The 21,820-nt window shown below is 38.1% G+C and overlaps 1 protein-coding gene across 1 annotated transcript; it reads right to left on the minus strand.

Moving 5' to 3' along the window:
- Nucleotides 1–755: 755 nt before the first annotated feature.
- On the minus strand, nucleotides 756–20,038 carry LOC128491955 (LIM homeobox transcription factor 1-alpha-like). Its single transcript, XM_053464351.1, has 8 exons — nucleotides 19,979–20,038; nucleotides 17,638–17,818; nucleotides 5,182–5,414; nucleotides 4,540–4,697; nucleotides 3,854–3,931; nucleotides 3,071–3,188; nucleotides 1,978–2,130; nucleotides 756–1,127 (listed from the first exon to the last, which is right to left on the minus strand). The coding sequence occupies exons 1-8, from the start codon at nucleotides 20,034–20,036 to the stop codon at nucleotides 976–978; spliced, it is 1,131 nt and encodes a 376-aa protein (XP_053320326.1). The 5' UTR covers nucleotides 20,037–20,038; the 3' UTR covers nucleotides 756–975.
- Nucleotides 20,039–21,820: the final 1,782 nt, after the last annotated feature.

Here is a 21,820-nt window from a genome sequence, read left to right on the forward strand (position 1 = left end):
AGGCCAGAGAGTAGATCTCAAAAGGTTCTGAAAACGTTAATAGTAAACATTATCTACCCATTAATGTTTTTCCGTCTCCTCTAAAATTCCACATCTGTAATTCTTCTAACACTCTGGTTAAAAGTAACGCACATTTGTAACAATAAAAATATGTTTCTGCAAGATGATTATCAGCCGTAACTATCTTTGAAAATGGCAGACATCCAGGGCATTGAGTCCTGGAAAATCGCCTGCATTCTTCTCGGTTACACAATAAAACTCTGATTTCCAAGTCAAGCCTTCAGTTCTGGTAAGCGGTAGACGTTTTACCGAAGTGTTGTTATACACAAAAGCCTGGACTGTAGGTGGGTTTGTGGGTTGTAGATGAAAAGTATAATCTGGATTCATACCTATAAATAAATTAGGCAGGGTTATGATTGGAAAATTCTGTAACACCCCTAGTTTTAGTGTACTTGTTTGTGATGTGCCTAATAGGGCGGCTATTCCGTGCATCGTTAGCAGATCACTACGCATGATAAATTAAAAGCCGGCAAGGGACCCATTAATAAAGCACATTTGGCAGACAACACACTCAATGTGTGCTATCCAGTGGTGTCCAAAACGGATTTATGTTTACCCATAAAAAGAGCACAGAAAGCATCCAGTCATCCTGTAAATGTCCGTTGTGCTGGACCCCTGGTGGTTATATGTGGAATTGCAAGTAAAACACACAAAGTCTCAGGTAGTGGCACAAAATTCTGAAAACCTTTTCAACTGCCCCTAGTCAGCCCTCACCTGGAGGTCATGTATAACTCAAATGCTATCCTACTGTGGGACAATATATTCTGGCATAAACATTCCTCAAAGGTTCCAAACAATTGTCATTAAGTTTTGAAAGCCGCCAGATGTCTACAAATATTCTTTAAAGCCCCAAAAAAGCACCAATGGACACCAATCATTAGATGGAAAACCACAGTTATGGTTCCATTTCTAAGGTCAGGAGGCAAAGTAAGAGCTCTGCATGGAGTAGAGACGGTCAATGGGGCCCACACGAGCCTGTAAATTGTTGGCCTCAGAGGACGTCAGGAGAGAACCTCCAAGATAGTTGAGGCTTTCGCTGTCCATGTCGTGGAAAACACTCTCGGCATCTGCAAAGCAGAAAAGATCACTGTACAGTGCGCTGACGACAAGTCAGACCAGAGACAACAAAGTGATACGAGGAGGAAAAGAATCTCAAAGAGTATCATTATGGAACAAGAAGCAAACCATTCACAATCCAAAGGATCAATGTGATTAAAAGGTATATAGGTTAATTTAAGACTAATCTAAGATAGAAAGAGCAGGGGGGTCAGGTCGGTAAACGGGGAGAATGCACACAAATGGCTTCTTCAGCCCCTGGATTTACTTATTATTTCATTTCATTTTGAGCTTTATGAATGAAAGGCTATATTTTATGATATCATTAATATTAGTGTTTTGTTTCTCTTTTCTCTTCTTTTGCATTAGTATTGCGTTTGAGTGGATTTATGCTAACAGTGTATTACTCAATATATTGTGTATTACTGGCTTTACTCCTGACATTCATAGCTGTTTGCCTTTTAGCCCTGTAGGACACGGCTGATGTGGACACCTACATTATAACACTGGGCAATCATAATGACTTATTGTAACAGGAGGAGGCAGCACATAGCCCTTTGGAGAGGGATATTGGTTTCTGGTAAAGGTTGTCCTCGGATGCCACCAGTAAATCAAATTGTGGGTTTTGTTCTCAAATTGGCCCCACAGTTCCCCATATATGGACTTTTTTCCCCAACCACTATCGTCTTTGCCCTAGTTCTCACCGATTGCCCTGTCTATCTTTCTCCTGATTGGTTGTTTATAATTACTCTGTACCTCCTCCAGCTGTTGTAACAGAAATTGTGTCCTGCTATCATAACTAGAAATTTCACTTTTACCAAAACAGATGATTTACTTGTGTATAGTATTGAGAGTACTCACCATATGGGTGCAAATGATCACCAGGCATTTGAGGAGGTGTTAGGCCCTGTCTGTAGAGATCTGTGTTATATACGTTATGGTCAATCGGCAAGACCTGTTGCTGCGATATTCTGGAGTATGGCACCATCACGCCTTCCATTCCACTGCCACCATCTGATGGACCAAAAAACACTTCAACATTTTAGCCACTCTCGCCACCAAGTGCTCTTCTAATACACTTCCAACACTTCTTAGATTCAAAAAGTGACATAAAAAATAAAGTGTGCTAACTGTGTCCTTCAAGGATTATTTCCTTATCTCTATTCAGAATTACATATGTCTAGGCAGCCATCAGAAGCAACTGTAACAAGGTAGTTATTTTATCCATGGTACTTACTGCAATAGAGTTTGGGTCCATCACCCTATGTGCAGGGCCGGCCCAAGACATAATGCCGCCTGGGGCGAAGTTTAAAATGCCGCCAGGTCATTATCTACCCTTCCTCTCCGTCCCTATTATCTACCCTTCCTCTCCCTCCCTCCCTCCCTCCCTATTATCTATCCTATCCCCCCCTTTGCACTTACCTTTCAGCAGTCCTGTGGCGAGTCTCCCTGCTCTGCCACGGTGGGCGCTGCTTTACTACTGAGCGCCGGAAATGACATCATCTTCCGGTGCTCAGCATTACAAGCTGGCACCGAGCTAGAGGGCTCGAAGAGGAGAGAGAGGGGCGCCGAGCGGGTAAGCGAAAACCACTCGGCGCCCTTCTCTCTCCTCCACTTTAAAAAAAAAAAAAAGGCGCAGCAAAGTGCCACCTCTTCAAAAGTGCCGCCTGGGGCAATTGCCCAACTCTGCTCCATGCCCTGCCTGTGTGCATCAGTGCAACCATTTTACTTCCTCTCTTTATCATCTTATTAATAAACTGAGAATTGATTAAGTAAAATAAAAAAGATAGGCTAATATTCATCTGAACAATGAAATATATGAAACCTACACATGTTCTGTACTCTTCTCCTCCGTAAGACATCTTATGTTGTAGCTACATGTAGTAGTTACAACACGACGACACAGTAGTTATGTAGTACACATAAAATATGTATCATGGATTTTTGTTTTCACCTTCGCTGTCATCGTTGCTCTGTCTGCTGCTTGCACGATTCACGCGGCCGGACCCGAGCCGCTGTGTTCCAAGCTGTTCGTGGTCCTGCTGCTGCTGCCTTCTAGCAATTTTTTTCATCTAAGAAACACAGAATTGTTTCAAATGTTTTTTTTTTTTCACAGAGGATATAGATTGATGAGTATGATATCAGCGAAGATCAAGATAAGTGGCGTAGTAGTAATTGGTGGTGTCTGAAAGAGTCCCGTGATGGTGGCCTGGTCACTTCCACATGCAATTGAACTGACCACTTGACCACTTCACGCTGTTAACACTATAGTTTAGAGGAACATAACGGCAACAAAACTCCAAGGTCAATGGCCTATACAATACAAACTCAACCATCACCACTATGTAGGAAAATATAGACAATAACAATCTCCAACTGAAACACTCAAAGCGGGCCCAGTACAGGTAAAATAACTCCACAATATCTCCACTACAAACACTTCCAATTACATATAAAACCATTAATGACATTTTGCCTTTATCTCAGGTGTATCAGTGCCACTGGTGAGAAGCCATCTCCAAGGAACAGTAACACCAAGTGAATGCTTATCCATTATCATTTGTTTATATGAGTCTTAGTCAGTATCTATCTTACTTAGGTGTTTTAAGTTATATGTACCAGTGATCAGTGTCACATATATTATATCCACCCCTTTATAACACTTTTATGACACCGTAGCAGATAAAATACAATGTTTTTGGGGGGTTCTTACTTATATCATTGGGCAAATTACTACCTTTGCTCTTTGGTTCTGGAACCAAACTTGAACAACGCGCACAGTCAGCCCCGTCTCCGCTGCCAATGTTTCTCTCACCTGCAAATAAGTGAAATGACGTGTCAATATTATATATAGTTACTGTAATGAAATGATTCAAGTATGCACTATGCGCTACCAACTCAGCCCCTGTTCCAGAAGAAACCCGGTGAGATGGGTCCATCAAAAGGCATAATTTATACAATGAGATAAATTTATTAATCTTACCTCAATTTACACGCAAATCAGTATTTAGTGAATAAAATACATTCTTTTACTAGTTTGGATATAAAATACTTAAAAAAATTATGGTTTTCTTCCAATATGGCAAAAGCTTACTTTTTATGGAGTAATTTTACTTAAATGTACAGATGAAAATTCTATCAATATTGCAATATTCTCATAACAAAAACTTGTCTATACATTTCTCCATCGTGTGACATTCATGGAGATGTCACCACTGAGCCTCTCTGAGCCTTAGGGAGCTCTTCGATATTGGAGGAATGCTTTGCAATATAATCTATAGCCACCAGATTATACAGTTTCTAATAAAAGATGGGAGAGCTCTTGAAGGAAGATCTTAACTTTATTATTACAATACTTCTTGAAGAGGATCAATTATTTACATGATACACTCCATAAACATATTCTATGCGTAATGATTCTACCTTTCTGCATGGCTTGGAAGACACTTCGAATGAAGCTTTGAAGGCCCGGCGCTGTTGTGTTGTAAGTATGGTCCGTGGCCTCTTTGATCTTTTCAGGTCTTTGCCATCATCACTTCCTTTGCCATGCAGATGACTGCCATCCTCATCTTCACTTTTAACTGTGTGGAACACATTGGACATGGGTCATGTGATACATGGCCAATATTAACCACATGACACAATAGCAGCAGCCCAGTGCCCATGCAATCCCCAGGAACCCAAGGTCGCCTGCTTCTGTTGAAGTCTCCAACTTAAGTAAGAGGCAAACTAAAGACTCATGACTTTAAAGTGTGCCATTCAATCTCCTGAGGGGTCTGCCAAGGATAAAAAGAGAGAGATCAACCAGGCACAGATAAACAGATTAATTTCAATTTATCAGTAAGAGATTACTGAGATTACCATATGCTTCCTATGCAGGGATCAGATTCAGTGGGTGCCTAGCAAGATTTATGGCCCCACAAAGGGAGTATTGATCAGGGGCCTCCAATGTGAGTTTGTGAATATGGCGGATGCTCTGACCCTCAAGAGATATGCCTTCAACCAAGAACCCAGAAATCGATCTTCCCTTTGGTGTTGGGTGCCAGGTTGATCAAAACAACTGACCTGATCCAGCAGGGGTCAAGCTGAATGTGCTGAGCATTTCTTTCTCTCTCTCGTAGTCACTTCGGCACAATAGTTGTCCCTCTTTCAAAACGAACTCATCTCCACGTTCCAGCCTCTTCTCACACTCACAGCAGTAGAAGCAGGCAACATGGTACACGTTATTGAGGACACGCATTATAAGCTCTGATGGCATCACTGTTTTCAAACAACTGTTACATTTGGTGGCAAAAAGCCTGTAAAGAAAGAAGGGCATTCTGCTTATTAACCAAATGAATTTCCAGTTATTCCTTAATAGTCATTTCACCAGATGAACACCATTCCTAGGAACTTTACAAGTAAGCTGGTTCTCCCAGATATTAAATCCTTAATGATCGATTACAATGATTATTGTAGGGACTTGTTAATGGTGGCAACCAAATGGATCTAAGGCACTGCCATAAGAGCCCCAGCCTCTTGCACCATTTAGGTAAATGGCCGCTGCCCTCTATACTGAGCGCTAGGTTATGACATCATATCCTGGTGTACTACATTTTAAGAAACTGAAGCACTGTATGCAGGATGTGGCGGCTAGACATAGTCGTCAATAATAAATATTGGCCGGTTACAAGGCCCAATCAGTCCTTGGAGCAGTGAGGTGTTGTATAGCCTAATTGCCCAATAGGGTGATCTGCCCCTGTTTTTGAGGCAGAGGAGCTGTCACCCCTCTGGAATTGCCACTCTAGGACTAGTATTATTTGGCCTAGGCCAGAATACGCCACTGTCCCTATGACTTGAATTACTTACATTCAATTAGGGTTTCACGGGTGATACGCCAGCGAGAAAGCCCAATTGGGCGGTTCAAATATTATTAAGTCAGGGTAGAATAAGATTGAGTCAGCGCCAGACATTGGAACACACCAAAAATCGGTTCACTTACCGTGAGATCACTGTAACATCCCTGACACTCAGTACAATGCTTGTAATAAATATATAGATGGTGTTATTGGCAACAGCAAATGATGGGGATAAATAAGAAATGTGATATCAGAAAATATACATAACATATTATTTTTTCAATTAAGAATTGTAAAGGTATTATAGTAAGGGCTCTTGTTTCTCATGCACACTCAATTACACAACCGATTTAAGTGCCTTTAACAACAGTACCACCTCCATTTGAATGTTGCTTTCATACAGCACATAATCCATAATAATTTGCATGGCCTCTTACTATTACTCCTACTTTTTATATACACCCTGGGTGGGTGAAAATCTTCCTACATCTCCAAAATATTCTTTCTGCCTTCACACTCATCATCTCGGGAGTTATCGAAGTAGCCATAAACTCCCATAGGCAGCTCTGATAATCCCTCCATATCTCTCCTCTCATTGCCCTGTTTCCTATCTGCCTGAAATAATTTTATTGATATCTACACACACGCTACCTATAACTTATCCTATTATTCCATATAAGCTATCTCTATAACGCTCCATACCACCCCACATACCCTATATAACCAGCCTCTACAATTCCTTCTATTACTCCATATAGCCCTTCACTATAATGCCTATAATTTGTTATAACCCCTTGCCATTATGTCTTCAATTAATATTGACAACCATGACGTTTGATCACGAACGCAGTGGCGTAGCATTTGGCCCTACCTACTGCCCATCCCTTTCATGTCTGTTGTCTAGGCAGCCTCTTTAACCCAGACGCATCCTCTCCTCACCTCCATGCAGGAGAAGGAGGACTTCAGGGGGCCACCCTCATCCTATTGTTCTATATAACCTGTCCTTATAGCGCCTCCTATTGCTCCATACAAACCCTCCGTATAACTCCTCCTTTTGCTCCATACCCCACGACTATCGCCATATGTCTTTAGAGTTATCTGGCAGCATATAGGTTAACAAATACAACTGTGTTTTCTCTCCCTTATGCCTCCAGTGCATTTTCCCGTTTGTAATTAGAAAACACAGGCAGCTCACAGCTAATAAACACCATGTCAGCCTGCATTATGACATAAGGCCCTTTGTATCGGTCCTGCCGTCAGTAGCTCCGGAATAGCCCCCTTTTTTTAATATAGCTAGAATCCAGTTAAGGCGAGGTAATAATGTCTGGATTACCAGTGCTAGCAGATAATAAATCTCTGCTATGTAACCCTGTATCAACAGGAGAATGGAATGAAATTATTGCAGGATTAAACACTAACAGGGATCTGACAGCAATATATTTTACTGTGTGTATGTACCATGTGCGCTTCTGCCTGTTTCTCTAGTTGTGTATATACATCTATCGCAAGATCTATCGCAAGATCTATCGCAAGATACGAGCATGAAGACAGATGCAACGATGGAGACAGATACATCAACAATCCGTACTGTCTTCTTTGTCTTTCTTTCTCGCTATTTCCATCTTTCCTCTGTCTTCATATCTATATCTCTCTCTTCCTGTCCTTCCTTCCTTCCTCTTTAAAACAAGTTAAAAGATGTAGGAGCCCAAAGTATTAATTTATGAGCCATTATCACCTGCTCCTTGGGCATTGTTTGGCATCCAGCCCATCAGGTCGGACTTTATGGTTTCTAGAACCCTACAAGGACTATGTCTCCGACATTCTACACGCACATGCTTGGTAACATGGGGAGAAACTTGTAGTGACGACCCCCTACCCAGTGCCCTAGGCATCTGCCTAGTTTGCTTGTAGGGTAAGACCCCGTCTGTCTCTATATCTATCTTCAGCCAGGAACGCAAGGAACTATTGCCATAGCTGCATATATCTATTGTTTCTAGTTTTTTTTTAAAATGTTGCATGGTATTATCTGTTTATAATCAATCCACGTGTCCATCTCTAGAGACACAATTTATTTGATGCCAGCTATACACTAATGCTCAGTCCACACATGTTGATAAATTGCTTTAATTGGTTGGGCGTTGGAATCATTGCTAATTTAATGAGGATTTAAGTAATTTATCTGAACGTGTATACCTTTTATGCTTTTTAGAGTGTGCGCTCCTCCTTGTATATTTTTTTGTGGCGGGCATATTTACAGGTTACGACCAAACCTTAGAGTTGGGTAGCCCCTTGTGCCTTATTAATGGTGTCCCTTTTGGGTTACAAAGCAGTCCCATTGATTCAGCTCCTTGGTAAGCAATATAGCCAAGAAAAATTAGATAGGATTAACGAATTTGGGTTACTTTGATGTAGCGTTGGGCTAAGCAATATATGGCCATATAGAGTGATGGAATCTCCAATATTTATGCCTTAGGTGTTTTCTGAATGATATTCGTTGGGTATTCTTGCTTTGTTTTAACTAATTAATGGCTAAACCCTTCCCCCAAATCATCTAGAAAAAAAAGAGCTGTCCTAAAGAAAATGGCATTGGCTTTGGAGTGGGCAATTTTTTTTTACTGAGCCCCCGACCTTACAGACTCTGAGTGTTTGAGTAAGTGACAACCCACCGCTTTTTATGAGATCTGTGACTCTAAGGCATCAGGTAATCTGATCAGACATTTGATTACATTTCACAGCCTTGTCTTCTTTATTAAAATTTCCCAGAATCCTCTCCGGTGGTTCTTATTGCTTTTGGATGCTAATAAAAGTCTCTCCCTCTGGGAAATACAAGATATGAAAGTGAATCTACTTCCAAACATGTAGTTCTCGCAATATACTACAAGTATTCATTTCAGCTACTTTTGGAGATCAAAATGAATTAACCACCTTTATTAGTGAATTATAGTAACCATAAAATAGTTAATTATCCTCCAGTTTATTTATACTAAAACCAGTAATTAAAGTTTTCAAATAAAAAAGATAAAATACAACATATGTGTGCTTACATCTAGACTCCATTATTTTATTTTCAGTCCTTTTTTATCAATGACTATTCACATTTTTTTTTTAACTTATTTTAGAAATGTAATTACATATAATTACTAGCGCATTCAATCAGTATAATTACATTTAATTGTAGAAATAACATTACTATTTACAATATTGTAAAATAGATAAATGAGGTTACTTTATGCTAACTTTCATAGTTTTGTAGGAATATTATATTTATTTATAAAATATATATATTTATATGTTCTTTATGACATATAAACTAATTTTACTAAGTAAATATTACAATAGTTCAATTTGTAATATTAAGGTTTCATTGGATAGAGAGAAAATTAGCTTATATTTGCCTTAAATAACCTAATTCCTATAATATTTTAGAGGTGGTAAACATTTGTTTTTTCAATAATTTCTTAATACCGTATAATATATAATTAACCTGATATCTGATATATGTGTAAAACAATGATGATGATGCTACTATATAAACATATAAAGAATTAGGCATCCCTGCTGAGGATATAGGGACAGGTGGGAGACATTGAGTCCTCAAAGCTTGTAAATATTACAGTCCTTCCATCACTTGTATCAGAGCTGAGGGCCCGAGGCACCTACATCATGTAGCTTAGGGCCCCTAAAATATGGTGAAAAGATGTCTCCGTTTTCAGATGACAGTCCCTTGTCCCAAACAGATTATTCTGTGTTCCTGGAATTGTCCCCTAAAGATTTTTTTCTTGCATCAAACATAACCAGGCATTTGCTATAAATGAAATAAAATATATTGGCAATAGTCAATGACATCCTACGAAGCCTCCACAAGCCTTCTACAAAAACTGAATATCTTCCTTAATTATAGTAACATGGAATGTAGAAAAGATTATAAATGTATCCGTAGTTGCTAATTTTTCTGATCAGGACAGGAAAATACACCACAGCCCCATATTTACATTTTGACATAATGGAATAATGTTGGCACCCAGAGTTAGTTATTTTTTGAGTTATTGAAAAGGAAGATACTACCCATCCATCTCATTGGTTACTGAAAACCAAACTTCCTGCCAATGGCATATTTTGTCCTACGCCAGCTAGGCTTTAGGTCCTTAAGAGACCCTCCATCGCTAAGCCGGAGGCAGGTCTCCTTATATGCGATCAGGCCCCCTTGTGCGCCTTAGGGAGTCAGTTGCTTTGGATAAGAATTTTATGTGTTTAAGAAATAACATTGTTCTGTATTGTATAGATTCTGTGACTTTCCTAATAAACCAGTTTTTTTGGCAACAGAGCAAAAGTTATTGGGTGACTGCATGTATGTATGTATGTCTTCTATATTTTATTATTCTTTGTAAAAATCCTATATATTGCTTTACTAATTCAGTCAAAAAGTGCCGTTCTTGTTTGAAAATGGTGCAAACAACATGGGAGAAGCAACGCGACACACACACGGAGATCGCAAGGATTGTAGGTGGGATAGAGGCATGGTTAGGGGACAGGGAAGCGCCTTGGCTTTAATTAAATGATTCAGAACCACATTTTCTACAGTTTATATTCACATTATTGTAACTTAAAGGTTGTATGACAATGTGACAGACTAATACCCACTAGATTTCTTGAGCTCCTTGAATAAAAAGGATCAGAAGGAATGCTCAAGGGACACTTAGGAGGTATGTGTTTCTGGGACACACACATTCTTAGTTGGCTGACTTTCATCCACATCATATTACCTGCATGCAGTGTGCTCCAGAAGTCTCAATAGCTAATTCTGGATTTTCCTACTTACATAATTTGTCTATTTTGAAATATTTTTGCTGTATATCTAAGTACGAGATAATTAAGGGGACAAAGTGGACAGGATGATAATTCTTACATATTAAAAACCTCTCTGTAAACAACATTTGGGGTATGCTACTGTAAGCAACAGTGTCACCGGCCACAGGGTCTGTATCATTTAGATTACCTGAACATTGCAACAATCTGTGTCGTGTAATAAACGTCTTTTTAGCCCAATAGCAGTTTAATGCCAGTAAAATTGTCTGAAGGACGTAAGGGCAAAATGCCAGTAAAATTGCCTCTGGGGCATGACACTGGTTTTCAATCAATTTTATTCAACTTTGAAGGTTTTGCTGTTAATTTAGCTTTAAAAAAGCATTCAAAGCCACGACTGAGCTCTTCTGTTTGGAAACAACGTGGTGGCGTACTGTTTACCTAGCTAGTTACCCAGGTCTGTCTTATTATAGAGATAACTGGATTCTGGTGGAAAAGTGTGCTCAAAATGTCTTCAGATTGGTTCAAAAAACGTAAAAATAATTATTTAGACTACATTCTGAAGTAGCTACAGCTAGTTTTCATGTAGTTCACAAGTTTGCCATGTGTACATGACTTCCAGAAGTCCTGCAGGAATCAACAAATGGCCTAGCAAAACCACCTATGGACTCCATTGTCCTTTCTGGAGAAAGACTGAAGGTGACTCTAAACGTAGGTAGGTCTTACGGACCATCATGTTTCTCTACATTCCAACATTCTTGAGTATTAATTATCACAAATTAAGGGCTGAAGGATTCAATATCCAGCCTTTATAGCCTAGCATTAAGCTAACTTTCCTTTCCTAATTCTTAAATCAACTAAACAGTTACATTTTGTCTCTCAACAATTTGTAGTCTGGTGGATTAGTCCATAAATTATTATAGCAATGTCCATGAGCTTAAGACTTTATAAAAGCAAAGGTACTGTTGACGGACAATCAGAGCATGTTATATTTTTATTATTAATCATACAAAGAAAATGCCAGCGTTCTCAGTTAAACGGCTTCACAGATGAAGTCCACACTCCCGTATAAATGATATGCAGAGATTTCACAGAAGGTATTGTTCTTATTGCATTACTAATTCTATCCCTGCTATGAACTGATCTTCAGATTGGGCTGTTTAGAATATCATATAGAAAGGGATATCCCCTTCTGCATAATAGGAAGGATTCAAGATAAGCTCAATATCCTGTGTGGTCATATTAAGCCGAAATGCCAGAGGCTATCCCTGCAAGAAAAGAAGGATGCCCATGGGACCAGTCTTAAAATCGTCTTTTATTACAGTTGTAATAAATTCAGAGAGAAAGGGGGGGACATTAAACATGTATGAGCAGTGTTTAATTACATTTCTAGGATCCTGGATTACAACACAATGAAAGGTTACGTAGGAAGTCAAACAAAAATGAAGGCAGGCGTGATGTAATATGGAAATATGAAGGGCCATATCACCGTATTTTTTTTCCTATTTAAAGGAATTAGTAATTAAACACGTTCATAATGTTTTCACCGTTAGAAATATTTTACATCGCATGCGCACACAGATGCAAGATATAGACAAAATACTGTATGATATATTAATATGACTTACTGACGTTTACTAATGTTATGGAAATGTTTTTAAAGAGCTACACAACGTTGTCACCAAAAAGTTGCCTCAGCTGTCCCTGATGGTTAGCAGTTTGCATGCTTTCCCCAGATAAAGTATGGAATAAGCCCCCAGAAATGGTGCTGACAAAAAGGATGTGGCATGCATGGCTAAGGGCAGCTAGGGTTGGGGCTTTAGCAGCTGCCCCATACTACCAGGGACAGGTCACCCTAGTGGCCAAATGGGCTTTCCAGTGCTCCCTGCAAATCAATGAGCCAACTGGAGAAACCAACCATTTAGAGTATGGAGATCTATGCATGCATGGCAGATCCCCGTAGTATTTCTCGCTCAAAGCAGTGGCCTTCTGAGTTGGCACGTTGTGCATAATGTTGTTTGCACAGAGGACACACAGCGTGAGAAGAGGACCTCCTTCACAATCTAGGTTCTGGATGGCAACTTTGGAGTGTGCTGCCCTGGGTTAGGCCTCAGGGTATCCCTGGCTTAAGTACATCAATGATGGCTAACACCCTGATCCACTGATTTTAGATCAGGAGTGTGAAACTACGACCACTTATAGATGATATCAACTATGGATTATAGTGTTTTAACTATAGAATTACCGTCACCTTACATATTCTTGCAGGTGCTCCCCACAGGTGCCATACCTCCAATACTCATTTTTGAGGCAGAGTCCATAATTTTTATAAGACTAGCTGACGTTTTCCATAACTGATCCACAATATAATACCACTTTCCTTCTTACTCCTTACCATAGATTGACTTATGGCCCTGTTGTCAAGGTAGTGGAATATGGGATTTTATGTCTGTATATAATTGTAGACCTGTTGGAGAATTTTCTATCAAAACAAAATAGGCAGAGATGCTGTACTAAATATTTATCTGGCTACTTGGGCTGCCAACTGCTTGCTTTAATCATTTACCAAATTTATGTCTATCACGGTTTCTGCAAAATTGGCCAGCCTTCTGTCCTATAAAGATCCAAAAGCCTATATCTTTACCAGCCTGCCCATAAGGCCATATTATCTTTGTTGCTTAAGGCTCATCCATAACTAGATGTTTATGAGAACATATCTTCTAGCCCACCAACAACCATACCTAGAACTTTTCAGAAATGCCCCAGAGGGTATTCAAAATCTATGTTATATTCAAACAATTAACAAACCAAATTGAACTTGGCCTGTCAACTTGCATAACCCCATCTGCAGATCCTTTAATTCCGACAACAAACAACTTCTAAAAATTCAGTTTTACTATTGTTCTTGGACCACATATGTATATTACACAAAAATGGAGATATTATTTTGGCCTAGTTGCACCCATGTCAACAAACATACAGTATAGTTTCAATAAATGAGCAAATAGTGCACATGCAGGTGCCTACAAAATAACATTTTAAAACAAGCAACAGACTACTGCGGAAAAACAGAGAGTTCAAAGAAAATCCTCATAGAAGGAGTAGTAGATTATTAAACTCTTTTTTGACAGCCCCCACATTTTACAATTCACAAACTCGAGCTTCAAAGTCCAGCAGAGCACAGAAAATCTCACACACATTTAACGCACCAGCACACCGATGCATTTTATTTTTTGTTTTATTGACAGGTTATGATAAGATATAAACCGAGTATTCAAGGATCACGCTCTTTAAACCTGGTGCCAAGGAAAGTCTGTGGACTGCAACGAAAGAAGCATTGCGCTAGGATTAAAGCATTTCAACGCTACACACAACATCTTACTTGTGTGTACCACATGACAGCTGCTAGATTATCAGGCCTTGTCTCATCCCACAGGCCCTGATTCAAAACCCCTAGCCTTGGTTATTTATGGGGTTTTTTTTTACGTCTCTTTCTTTTCCAGATAAAGAGGAACTGGGAGATAACTTGGCTTTTATGTGTTGTATCTCGGTTTGTTGGAAGTCTGTTGTCTATGCGGAATTTTGCTAGCAGAGAAACGGGATGTTACGCTAAATGTTACCTCAAACATCAAACAAACCATTGAGCATTACAAAAAGAAAAAGGTAGCGATGTAAAGCTAATTTTCGGCAGCGTGGCAACCTGGTTGCATTTAGGGACAACCTAAACCCGTAGTTAAAAAATGTCACTGTCAAGTTGAAAGTTGAAGTGCAGATGAAGTAAAACTATTCATAGATGGCTAGGTTCATACATAACAATCCTCACGTTAGGCAGCACTCAAATTCTTGGTACCCGAGCAGGACTTCACCCGATCCAAAATAACAAAATTAAAATAAAACGATATAACTGTTGGATCGAAACGTTGCCACGTGGTGGACTAAACATGTCAATTCACTGACTTATATTGATTTATTTTAATTAAGACCGCACGTAACATCACGTGATATTTTATTCTTCTTATTATCAACTTTTACATGTATAGTGCTTCTGAAAGTATATACATTCAAAGGGTATGACAAAACAAGAATTGAAAGACATTAGGTATTAGTTGTTTGCAATATAGAGTAGGAACAAAAACACAGAAAACATATTTTCCCAATTTTTCACCCAATATATACCAAACCAAATAAAAAAGTAACAAAAATGAAAAATAAATTAAAATCCCTTCTCTGTAAATGTATCCTTTCTGACGCCCTCATCTGTTTAGCCATCTAGCCTGAAGTCTGCCACTAGAGAAGGCATTACTGCCTACCAGAAAACATGCAGCTACTGGGAAAGAAAACAAAACAACAACACGGTTCCACTGATCCTGAAAAAAAGGTCATGACTGAGCGATTTAGCAGGGAGGGCAGGAGCTTAATCTTGGCCCCCTCCCGAGGCCTACATTTCCTGGAGACAACGGACCTCATCTTCTCCCTTCATCACTCCCTAGCACAGGGCCTGATAGAATGTGTGTACTCCAAAATTATACCTAGTTAGTTAATTAGTCACCAACTTTAGTTATTTGATGTAGTGTGATCAGGAATCTCACATTAATATGCGAGATAAAGTTTTGATCAGTCGCTTGAGACCGAAATGTTTCTCTTTAGATTAAATTTTTTTTTAATCCTATTATATATCATCTTATTAGCTGTCATGGAAGCCTCCATGCCTTCCCTTACAAAAAAAATTTCTGAAGTAATACTGCAGTTTTTTGGACATGAAAAAACTGCAATACTGCACATTTACTGCAGTTTTACTGCACATTTACTGCATGTGTACTTCACTGTACTGCAGTTGTACTGCAGTTATTTTTGTACGGAAGTACAAATGCAATAAAGCTACAGCACATTGAAGTAAAATTGTAGGTTTGCAATATAAAAAAAAAGTCCAGTAAATGTGCAGTAATAATGCAGTAAAAGTGCAGTAAATGTGCAGTAATAATGCAGTAAAAGTGCAGTAATAATGCAGTAAAAGTGCAGTAAATGTGCAGTAATAATGCAGTAAAAGTGCAGTATTGCAGTTTTTTCATGTCCAAAAAACTGCAGTATTACTTCAGAAAAAACTGCAGTAATTTTTCGTAAGGGTTGTCTTGGTAGGGCCTGAGGGCCAGCCTCCTCCCTACAAACTAAGGGCCCTGGCCTTGGAAAGGGTTCTGTTTTTGGGGAGGTGGGTACTAGGGGTCTGTTGGGACTATTTCTTCACCCTGGTATGGACTGCCATGTTTTCCCAATTACCATAGACTCTAAAGACTGCCGAGCTCGGACACAGATTTGGGGTACCTGAATTTGGGAGGGGGATTTTATATTCTGGACTTACAGAACAGAGACATCTATGGCCAGTATATATACCAAGATCTGATGTCCAGCTGGTTTCTGCCAGAAGTCAAGGAACTGCTCGTGTTTACCATCTTCCCCACAGACTACAATAGCGACCCCCGACTGGGCTGAGGTGGGCCAAGTGCAAATAATGAGCCATGCGTGTTATATGCCTGTGCGTGTTATACGCCGGTAAATATGGTATATATATATATATATATATATATATATATATTGCTGTGAAAAAGCATTTGCCCTTTTCCTATTTCTTCAATTGTTGCATATCTGTCACACATAAATGTTTCAGATCATCTAAACTAATTTTAGTATAAGGCAGCATGAGTAAACACAAAATGCGGCTGTTAAATTATTGTTTCATTTATTGAAGGCAAAGATCTAATCAAAACCTATATCACCCATGTAAAAAAGTAACCACCAGAAACATAATAACTGGCTGTGCCACCCTTGGCAGCAACAACTGCAATCACCAATTTGCAATAACAGGCAATGTTTCTTTTGAGCCATTCAGAGGTGGACTTGCTTGTGTGTTTCGGATCGTTGCCCTGCTGCATAACCCAACTGATCTTTAGGTTACAAACTGATGGCTGGACATCAGAATAGGACATGAGGCATCACACTACTACCACCATGTTTGCCTGTTGGTATGATGTTCTTAATGTGGAACGCTGTGTTAGCTTTATGCCAGGTGTGTTCCCAAAAGACTTCCAAAAAGTCTTCCAAAAAGTTCAACTTTTTACTCATCAGTCGACAGAATATTAGCTCAAAAGTCTTGGAGGTCATCAAGATGTATTTGGCAAATGTGAGAAGAGCTTTTGTGCTCTTTTTGGTCAGCAGTGGCTTTCGCCTTGTAACTCTCCCATGGATGCCATTTTAGCACAGTCTCTTTCTGATTGTGGAATTGTGAACACTGACTTTAACTGAGTTCTTTTGTGACCTCCTGGATTTTCTCCGTTTGTAGATGATGGCTCTCACAGTGGTTTGTTGGAGTCCCAGAGCCTTTAGAAATGGCTTTGTAACTCTTTCCAGGCCAATAGATGTCAATGACTTTGTTTTTTTATCTGTTCTTGAATTTCTTTAGATTGTGGCGCCATATGCAGCTTACTTCACATTACAGGACAGGTTCTATTTAATTGATGTTTAGATTCAATAGGACTGGCAGTAATCATGCCTTGGTGTGTCTAGTGAAATAAGACCCAATTCTTAATTCAACTTGGTTAATTGGTTGATTTAATACCTAAGGTGTAATTTGTTTTTCTCATAGGGTCGGGTAGGGTTGTATCGCTTTTTCCTTCTATACATGCATTTTGTATTTACTCTGATAATCTTTGTTTATTATTAAAATTAGCATGATGATATGAAACATTTAAGCGTTAGAAATATGCAAAAATAGAGGAAAATGGGAAGAGGGCAAATAACTCTTCTATATATTTACTATATTACTCACAGACAATTTAAGTCAGGTTTAGTATGTATGTTATACGGCATGATAACCCAACAGACTTACTTCTCGTAGTCTTCCTTGCAGTATAGTTGTCGGTTCCGGAAGTAGCAGGTTCCAGAAAGTGTTTGGAGACAAGCAGCACACTTCACACAGCACTCATGCCATGATCTCTCGTTCACTCTCAGCAGGAACCGATCTGAGATGGTGTTACCACAACCGGCACAAACTTCAGTGAGTTTGGAATCTGAAATGAATAAGAATAAGCCCAAGATTTGATGAGATGCGCTAGTTCTGCCAAAGATCTGAGCATACAGAAGGTAAAGAGTGACTTCATTTTAATCTAAATGTTTCCAAAACATTTTAAAGCCATTGGTGGTTTTAATTTTTGATTTTTAGCCTCTGACCACCTCTCATTTGTCAAATGGAGCAAATGGGTTTGATCCATTGTTAGTGGTGAGTGGGAGTGGAGATCACACTATGGCGAAGATCATCTTCATGATCCCTTGCACTTTATCCATATGGGTCACTTCATACAAACAGCCTTTCTGAAGTGCCACCATTTATTCAGGATGAAGCTGCTATGCAGGGCAAGGGCTTATAAGTGAAAGGTATGTGTATCCCCCTAACCACTGTTTAATTTCAACGGGTAATTACACTTGGTATTTGGTTGACGTTGAGAGTCCTTGGTTGCAAGAAATGTGGTGCTGGCAGCTGTGGGTTACAAAAGGGTTGAGGAATATTGTTCTAAGAATAATTTTTCACTCTGGGGTTTGTTCTTGGAACAGTGAGCTTTAGAAAAACTGGAATAGGATGAAAAATCTAATCTTGCTACAAAACCTACAATACATCATGGAATGCTGTTCATTGTTACTGCAACACGCATACTTGGGTATACCTGGTAATTAGACTCCAGAAATTCCCAGGCCCCCAGAAGAGTCTTTGGTCTTCTGATCGTGGTTTTTGAGTAGAAACTGGCTACTCTTACTCCTCACTAGCTTCCACTCAGTCACCGTGTCTTTACCCATTTACTAATGGCAATGAAATGGATAGTCATGCCTCTTTAACAATGACTCCATGCCATGCTGTTCCTGGGAGATGTCTAAACGTAACCCACATAACGTAAAGCTCACTGCATGGACCCACTTTACAAATGTCTGGGGTGGGGGGTGCAGCAGAGTCCTGTCCCAGTGTCCTATCCACCACTTTCATACAACCAATTTTTAACGATGTGACCCATGTTTCCTTCGAGCTTTCAGGCAACTGTATCTGTTTAGAACAAGAATCCAGACAATGTAAATTTGTTTGTGATATTATCTTGCAGTTTATCTCTGGCACTCCTTCAAAGTTAAGTGATGAAGCATTTGAAATGTGTGGGCAGGGAGAATCTCCATCCTATGTACACACAGCTAAACTTGACCTTCATAAAGTCAATCTCCAATGCAAACAGAACTGGAGTGTATTTAAACTCTGTAACATGTAGACACTTAACTCCTTATGGTGTTTTCAGATAAATATACTCATTTGAGGGTGTAGTTGTGTAGTTATACCTACAATGTTTCATGTATTAGTAGACAGTTTGACTTTTATAATTAACGCAAAAAAACTATTTTTCTCAAGCTTCCACAAAAGAAAATCATCTCCCATGGAAATAGGGGAGACCATTCCGTAGGTTAATTATTTAAAATGTAATGGACATTGGAGGGACCAGGACAGGTTATTCAATCGATAGAGGTCCACATGTAGCTTCAAGGTGGAGAATTTCTGGGCATCATATTGTATACTGGGGATTTGCAATGTGAAGTCACCCAAGGACTACAAGTTCCTTATCCTTCTTTCGGTAGAGATCTCCACTACCTCACCTAGAAAACCAGCCACCAATGACGTAAGGTAGATTCAGGTGTGGGAATTGTGGGAACACTGGCTGGACCACAAGATATCATGAGCATACCTAGGAGCTTCCCTGGGCTGGCCCCGGAGCTCTCCCTTTCTTTCTTCTTATGGGATCCTGAAAGGGACATGCTTGAGACAATGTGTGAGCTAATCATGTGTAGGGGCTAGCCACAAATAGACTCCGAAAGGGGGTAAAGGGATGGAACCTGGGTAGAGAAGTGGGTAGAGCAACCAGCATTAGACAGACTGACCCAGAGGCCTGATAATAATGTCTGATGTCCAGAACCCCCAGGTAAAATCCAAAGAGCTCCCCTTGATGAGCCAATTGGATAAAGGTACATGACAATCAATATGCCACATCCATTCCATCCGAGGACTAGTAAGATATATATATATATATATATATATAGATATATATATATATATATATATATAAATATATACAGTATATACATGAGGACAGGCTGACCAAGTCTAGTGAGCATTAATTAACTATGAAATAACAGGCACTGACCAAATCCAATGAATGAAGAATGTTCTCGACATGCAGAAGGAGTTTCTTCTGTCTTCATATTGATGAGCTTAATGATGATGTTTTAATAGTCCTAAGAGAGAAGAAGTGTTTGTAAAATGATGTACTCAAGAGATGCATCTGGGATCATACTTACATTGTTCTTGTAAAAAAAGAATATATTTTAACAATTTTTATTATAAAAATATATATATTATTATTCTATTTATGCAATTATTTTGTGAGAATATATTCTGTTTGTTTTCCAAAAGAACAAAGAGAGTTTTTTTCCTATTTTAGCGATTCTGGTAAACAGTATTCAATACAACTTAGACAAGAAAAAGTCTGCCCTGCAAGTAATATGTTATTTATTATAAAGCAAAATAATCTATATTCTGGATTTTGTTATGTTAATATAATGTTGTTATGTATGAAATAAGACAGGAAGGAACTGTCCATGTTAAAAATGTGATGACTAGATTTTTTTGGTATCATATAAATTAGCAATTTATATAAAACATGTGTTTCTTAATTAAATTTTTTTTCAAAAATGTATTAGTTCAAAACATTTAAATGTTTTCTTAAATTATAAATGTTTGAGGTCATGGATAATTGATATGTATTACTTTTTGATATTTATTATATTTGCTGTAAGCAATAGTTGTATAGTTGTATTGCCATATCTTATTTCACATTAAATAAAATAAATAAAAAAAATTTCGGGGTAAAATTTATATAAATGTGATTTTGTTGTGTTTTTAATATAAAAAAATAGGTAATTCCGTATCAGTAATTGAATTATTTATGAAATTTGAATGCACATAGTTGCGTTGGTTTATGTGTTTCATTTTTTTTTTTAGTTTGGTAGACCTAAAAAAATACTATTTAATTATTATATAGTTTATCTGTGAATAAATAGTATTGATGTATTATAATTCAGCTTCCTAAATGTATATTCTGCATTGACAAACGTGTACTAACTTGGGCTATAGAAATAAAAAGTAAAAAAAAAAAAAAATCTGACATTTGGATGCGCAGATCAATACCAAAATACGAGCACAATATTTTGGGTTTAGAGATTTAATAAATATTCCTTAATTGCAAAGAACCCCCAAGGAGTAGTGAGGTAGTCTCCAGATGTCAAACCGTCATATTTACAAATACACATACACTTATACGGCTTCCGGTTTCCATAGATCATCTTTTCAAAGCACATCTATTATATTGTATATAAATACATTACATATACATATATATGTGTATATATATATATATATATATATATATGTATATATATTTCTTGCTGTGACTGGGACTTTTATCCCCTGTAGTCTGGAGTACATGGTTCAAGTTTAATATATCTATCTATATATATATAGATAGATAGCTAGATCTATATATATATATATATATATATATATATATATATATATATATATATATATATATATATATGTGTGTGTATATATATTATATATATATATACTATATAAACATATATATATATATATACATATATATGTATATATATATATATATATATATATATATATATATATATATACATACATATATATGTATATATATATATATATATATATATATATATTAATTAAAAAAACGTATATGTTTTCTTACTTAAAAAGTATGTATTTTATTAACTGGAGTATATTAAATATTGTCCTGCATAAAGCTAATAAGGAATGCTTGCACATGTCTCTCTTCCCTTAATCTAATTAATCAAAACACTAGAATGTCTTCATCCACGCCAAGAAACACAGTGAAAAACAACTTATCTACATTCGGTGTGACACGAAAACTGTGGATTTATAGTTATAGAAAGCT

The sequence above is a fragment of the Spea bombifrons genome, chromosome 4, assembly GCF_027358695.1.
Source record: "Spea bombifrons isolate aSpeBom1 chromosome 4, aSpeBom1.2.pri, whole genome shotgun sequence".
NCBI classification, from domain to species: Eukaryota; Metazoa; Chordata; class Amphibia; order Anura; family Pelobatidae; genus Spea; species Spea bombifrons.

Coding starts and splice junctions, on each gene's coding strand:
- LOC128491955 (XM_053464351.1), bottom strand. CDS start 20,036: ATGAAGACAGAAGAAACTCCTTCTGCATGTCGAGAACATTCTTCATTC. Junction 17,819..19,978: donor TTCTTCATTCATTGGATTTG/GTCAGTGCCTGT, acceptor TATTCATTTCAG/ATTCCAAACTCACTGAAGTT. Junction 1,128..1,977: donor TGATCATTTGCACCCATATG/GTGAGTACTCTC, acceptor TCTGCTTTGCAG/ATGCCGAGAGTGTTTTCCAC.